Here is a 6,372-nt window from a genome sequence, read left to right on the forward strand (position 1 = left end):
TAAAAAGCAATGTACATATCCACCCCAAGGCCATTGTGTGTGCCATAATTTGGTGATGCAACACTTGCTCCTATGACAATTGCTCTGTTTTTATTTTTCTCCAAGGACTTAGGGTTAGGGTTATGGTTGTGATAGGGTTTAGGTTTAGTTTGATGTAAGGTTTAGGATTAGGGTTAGAATTATGTTTGTGGCTGGAATTTATGTTTGACTTAGCATGCAGATTTCTTTAAATTTGTCTCCAAGGACTTAGGGTTAGGGTTAGGGTTGTGATAGGGTTTAGGTTTAGTTTGATGTCAGGTTTAAGTTTAGGTTTAGGGTTATGTTTGCGGCTGGAATTTATGTATGACTTAGCGTGCAGATATTTAATGGGAGCAACTGTCACAGGAGCAAATGTCATCGAACCGTCAAATTCATGATCACTGCTCGAAAGTGCGAAAGTAGTTTGATCCATAATATTTTGCCACGATTTATTGCCATTACAATTCTGTTACCATTAAAAACCAGTTTTCTAGAAAATGAACAAATATGTCTTGCGCATCTTCATTCCATGCCAAATGTACCATATTGAATGACTGCCCACTGTTGACTTTAGCAACAAGCTCTTGCAACGGAACAAGAAGTGGATTTATTGGCTTTTGTCACAAAATACATTTCGCATCTCACTCTTGGTGTATATTTTTCAAGAAAATTAGTACTTTTATTATGTAGGTAACAAAAATTTTTGTCTAACCTTTACATCATTTGTGTGCTTTGGCAACATAGTTTAACAAAAACCTGGATTTGGAAAAAATCGAAGAAAATGGACTCATAATTTTTCTGCAAAATCTTCAACTTAATCTTCAAAATACATATACATATATTGATGTACATTAAATGTAGTCACCAAACATGCCAACAAAATGAATCTCTCAACTGCAAGTAGACCTTAATGTCTCTGTTAGTAGCTCCATGGTCTCACTACCTTTTGTAGTCCCACATGTATGCATTGCATGTAGCAACCTATGGGTGTCTGCTTTGACAAGATTTTGTTGTAAAGCAATTATTGTTCTCAATGTAACAGGTTTCACTGTTACAAAATTCCTTTGCTTTGCAGAGAACCAATGCCTTTGACACATCAAGAAAATTCTTCCTTTCCTTTGAAATTCAGTACAGAGCCAAGGGATGTAACACTTTTTCAGTTCATATTCAGCCCTTGGAGATATCAGTAGGATGACTTGAGTTCGCATGCAGCAGACTCATCTATGAACCAATGCACTGTTCCTTCAGAGAGTTGGACCATGGCAGCTGGAAGGGGTGGGTCTTCCTTGCCTTCTAACACCCTCTGAAAGACAAAGAAGTGAGGAACTGACATGAGTAACATTGTTTGGTGTAAATTTACATTTGTATGTCATACAAACAAACAAAACAAACCAAACTCTGAGAATGCAATGCTTGGCTTGGAGGAAAGAGAGTACTGACACAGAGAACATGTCGCACATTACTTCTCTGCACCCTTAACAACTCGCTGTTCAGAAATACAGTACAGCTCAATTCTCCGTGTCTTCTAATGTCATTCAATTCATGCACTTTAATGTAATTGGGTAGATGAGGATGATGTGGGCCAACAGCCATGAATGTCTATTGCACAACTCTTTCAATATAATGAGCTAATGTTTGAAAAGGAGGATTTTATTGGTACACCGTACAATAGTACATTGTATTTCATTCATTACAAAAAGCCAGTTCACAATTAGCTAATGTGCACATTGGTACATTGTAGAAATGACCTTTTTTTTGTGTTTTTTTTTTTTTGTTGTTGCTCAGTTGATTAGGCACTTTACTCACTTTCAAAACATCACACTGCATACTTAGCTTGCCCGACGTGACAATGTATGGAATTCATGCTCAAAAAACAGAAGGAATTTTCATTTAGACCATCCCGGCATTCACAAGTACCAAGTTTGCTTAATTTGAAACAATTTTGTAATCAAGCAAATGCAAATCAATTTTCTAATAAAGCAAATTTGCTGTGTGAATGGAAACTGAAATCGTGGAGGGTGATTTGAAACTTAATTATAATTAAGTTTCAAATCGGTGTTTTTCAATTAAGTTTCGCCAGAATTAAGCAACGAAAGTAGCGTCTGAACGTGATTGACTTCCAATTAAGTTTTTTGGGGTGGAGCTTACGTGACCCTTCAACCACTTCCAGCGAAAATCTGCACTACTACACAGGCTACAAGAGTGATTGATGGGAATTCAGAAAGAAGCCACACCTCCCCTCCTTGCACTGAAAAACTCAAAACCGCAAAATCTGCAAAGCTCCTTTTTGTGTGTTAACGGACAGTGAATTTGAAACTTAATTGCAAACAAGTTTGTAATTAAGTTTGTAATTAAGCAACTTGGTACGTGTGAAAAGGCCCCAGATGACCAGAATGGTAGGATGTCAATTGACACTTCAACAGGCATCTGTCTTGTTTTGTATTGAATGCATTTTTCTATCACATTACATTACTGCTGCTTATCTCAGTGAATTTAAAAAAAACCAACATGCCTGATTTTAGAATTAGCTTTTTTTGCTCATGTGCAAAGTGAAACTGTAGACTGTCTAATATGAGTGAAATACGGATGGTGGAAGGGAGGGGAATGATCGAGGATTCACAACCAGGTGCACATTTTAACTTCCACTTCCACTATGCTTGCCATAGGAAGCAAGAACATTCCCTCCCCCCATCACCCATACGATGTTTACATTCATGTAGACCACAATATAAACTGAGCAAAATATTGGATGCTTTAAATATAAGTTTTTATCGATACATGTTTACAAAATTAGTATTCAACATGCTCTTTAACACAAACATAAGACCAAACAAAATGATATTCTCACGTCAAGTTGTGCTAGGGTTTTGTAAAGGAACATTATAACTGGTCATGACGTGTGAGTTCATGTATAATTTCATTACAACCCATGGCAAATCATTTGTACAAGATATATCTTAAAACAAAAACCTTGCAGTATATAGTATATAATATATAATATTAGCTTGCATGTGGTTATTGTTTGCACCTTTTTGTCTGTTTCTGCTTGTTTGTAGTTGCTTGCTTCCATAGCATTAATATGGCTTTCACACATTTCATTTTTTTTTTTTCTAACCTGGAGGATGACTGCCTTTCCGGCACCGGTTGAAGCAAACATGGCACTCCTGGCAGCGTTTATCACAGGGTATGTCAGCGTCACTCGACAGGGCGGGGGTTTCGGCGAGTCAGATATAGGTGCCACAATTAGAGAGGTCTCCTGATTTATTTTTGATTTTTAAAGACATGTAAATGATAAGATTTTGTTACATAGCTACACACCATAAAAAGTTTCACACAAAACACAAATCCATGTTATTACAAACACATCTCTGTGGAAAAAAAAAAAAAAATTGAGCCATTAAAAGTAGTTCCATGCAGCAGGGCTCCACACTAACTTTTATTTTTGGTGGCCCAAAGGCAAACATCCGACCTTTTTTTGGTGGCCCGATCAGGCCACCAAAGTCTTCATTTGTGAAATTTTGGTGGCCCGACGTGCGTTTTTGGTGGCCCTGGGCCACCAGGCCACCGTTAGTGTCGAGCCCTGCATACAGGGTCACACAAAAACATTCTTGTCAACAAACAATGTGCATTATAACGGATCTAGGTAGTGTATTTTCCTATATATGTAAGTATTATAAGACACACCATAACATTTTTCGATAGAAAATGTGGCAATGTCACATGACATCTTGTTTAATTCCACTCTTCATGAATAACAGAGATTTCGTCAAGTGCAACAAATATTTCATTGCCAAAAACTGGGAAATCTATAGCATGCAATGACAATAAATGATGTAAATATGATAACTGTAGCTCTCCTTTACATTTTCTGCAATATGCATAAACAAAGACACTTGATAAAATGAAATCACAGATACTTACATCTAGTAAATTGTGCCCTGGAAAAAGGGAGCATGTGTGGCCGTCAGGGCCCATTCCTAGTACCAAGAGGTCAAACACTGGGCAACATCCCCCACTACTTGCAGGAACTTTCTTCACCACCTCTGCATAGTCCTTGGCTGCATCTTCAACAGACATGTCTGGCTTGATGCCATACAACTGATTCTCTTGAAGGCTGGTTTTTCCAACTAGTTTTTCCTTTTAACAATGATTGGAAAAATTCCACAGATAAGACACAAATGCATGAGAGAATTCCATTGGCAACAATCTCTAAATTGTACAAGTTTGTCCATTTAGGTTAAAATCACAAGAAAACCTCACTGTCTTCAAAGAAGCACTGTGCATAATCTATTCAAATAGCCATGCATAATCTAAGTACAAGGGGAAAACACAAAATTCATCCACATTGTCCTTGAGCTTGATTTAGTAATTTGTTTAGTACACTAGTTAAGTACTTTTTGTACAACCTTAGCAATTGATTTGACAAAGTACATGACAGACAAGTTGTTTCTCTGCCTAATGGTATATAGTACATAGTCAATCAAAAATGTTCACAGGCATAATGTAAAGTACAGGGGGAAGGGTGTGGGAGGGGATCCCCTCTCCCTGTCACGGTAAGGAGCTTCAGCATTATTAGGCTGGAAATCAGGGGATGTGGTGATTACTAATGTTGTGACTTATTCTGATTACAAACAACATTGTCCCCAAATGTATTTTTTTTTTTTTGGTGGTGGTGGTGGTGGTGGTGTGTGTGTGTGGTGTGTGTGTCTGTTGTTGCTGTTGTTGTGTTTTGTTTGTTGTTGTTGTTGTTGTTTTTTTTTTTGGGGGGGGGGGAAGCTGGGGGTTTTTCTTGCAAGGCATGAGAAAGAGCAGGCTTGTGAGCATGAGAAAGACACTCGTGGAGTGAGTCTCATGCCTCAGTGATCAGTGATTTCTATCCATCACTGCATGCTGAAAATTGCCTATTTCCCAATGTAGACACCTTTTGTTATGTAATAAACACTCAACTGCGGAGAGCGCCTCGCCCTAGCAGAAACTAGAGCACCCACGGACCGTACTCTAGTGCGTGGATGAAAACCTCAAAACTGCGCAGGTAGGCTCAAGTTCATTGACCCTACCTGCCAAAATACCAAAAATCCTTCATAAAGTATATAAAAATTTCTGGATCATTACCAAAATTTAATCATAGATCTGTTCCTTGTGTCATTCTTGACCTCTCCTGCAAATTTCATCCAAATTCGTTTACAACTTTTTAAGTTTTTTTTTTTTTTTTTTTTTTGCACATGGATAAACAAACCAATGGTAATGAAAACATTACCTCCTCCCTTGGCAGCAGTAACAAAAGTCAGGTTCTAAAGCCTCCTTGAACATGCCTTGGGCAGCTGAAGCTTGGTATAAACAGACAGAATATATTTTTATATATTTTTGGTTAATATTTCCCATTTTCGTCATTACCCATCGAATATCTTGTTATTACAGCGTTATTCCGCACATTTCCTAGGCATACGTTCACATTTTGGAGCAAAATTTAACAACTTTTGCAGGCGTACCAGAACTTTGTTTGGGCTTTAACCTAACTGCGACCAGCCCGAACGCTTCGCGTTTGGGCTCCCACCACTGCAATAATATGCACCACTCTCGACTCGACTCCACAACGGTGCAATGGAGCGCCCAGAGTTACCAATGCAATGCCAATGGCCCTTATTTAACCCTGCTAGATCCTCGCGGTGAAAACAAGACCAGTCGTGTCAACGGTAAATGTTTAAATTTTACTTTGTCTTTAAATTGTATCAACCTGGTGTTACCTTGTAAATTCTGTATGTGCTGTCAGCGTGGTCAAAAGGAACATGTCTCTCATCGCAAAAGAAGATGTGCCATTTTTCCCACTGGATGTCGGTCAAATGGGGGAGTCCGTCACCCAGGAAGTTGGCCACGCTGCCCCCGGACACTCCTATATAAAATGCCCCACGATTCGCAATGGCTTCTCTGCTTGCCTCAGCCACAAATGAGCACACTGCATCTGGAATTTTGCCTGTTGGCAAGATGTGTACCTTCTTGGAATCCATCTTCGTATAGGCCTAATATTATTTGCGACAAAGACTAACGTTAGACGTTTTATGACGTGTTGTTCTACCTCAGCTCCTGGGCTGAAAGCTCACTGACTGTATAGCGACCTGCGGCGCGACCTGCATGCTACCGCGCTATATGCTAGCGAGTAGCGACCTCTCGGGTTCGCACCAAATTAGAGGCAAATGTAGCTCGCACCATCACCATACCAAATCGCCGCGCAACGAGTGATAGGCCACCGTAGTCAGCGCGATGACCACTTCAACACATGTGCACTTTATACGTACTAGGTGTTACAAAAAACATTTCCCACTTTAGATTCTTAGTTCTAACACTGACATTGATATG

General features: G+C 39.2%; 1 protein-coding gene across 1 annotated transcript; it reads right to left on the reverse strand.

Moving 5' to 3' along the window:
• Window positions 1-648: 648 nt before the first annotated feature.
• On the reverse strand, window positions 649-6,141 carry LOC140232627 (6-phosphogluconolactonase-like). The gene is made up of 4 exons (XM_072312728.1): window positions 5,763-6,141; window positions 3,940-4,155; window positions 3,134-3,274; window positions 649-1,321 (listed from the first exon to the last, which is right to left on the reverse strand). Exons 1-4 carry the CDS (start codon window positions 6,021-6,023, stop codon window positions 1,202-1,204), a joined length of 738 nt encoding a protein of 245 aa, XP_072168829.1. The 5' UTR covers window positions 6,024-6,141; the 3' UTR covers window positions 649-1,201.
• Between the last annotated feature and the right edge of the window lie 231 nt (window positions 6,142-6,372).

This window comes from Diadema setosum, chromosome 9 (genome assembly GCF_964275005.1).
Source record: "Diadema setosum chromosome 9, eeDiaSeto1, whole genome shotgun sequence".
Taxonomy (NCBI): Eukaryota; Metazoa; Echinodermata; class Echinoidea; order Diadematoida; family Diadematidae; genus Diadema; species Diadema setosum.

Excerpts from the sequence above, each read along its gene's own strand:
- LOC140232627 (XM_072312728.1), bottom strand. The coding sequence starts at position 6,023 with ATGGATTCCAAGAAGGTACACATCTTGCCAACAGGCAAAATTCCAGAT. Across the intron at positions 4,156-5,762 it reads GCACATACAGAATTTACAAG|GAAAAACTAGTTGGAAAAAC; the intron begins GTAACACCAGGT and ends CATTGTTAAAAG. Across the intron at positions 1,322-3,133 it reads GAAAGGCAGTCATCCTCCAG|AGGGTGTTAGAAGGCAAGGA; the intron begins GTTAGAAAAAAA and ends TTTGTCTTTCAG.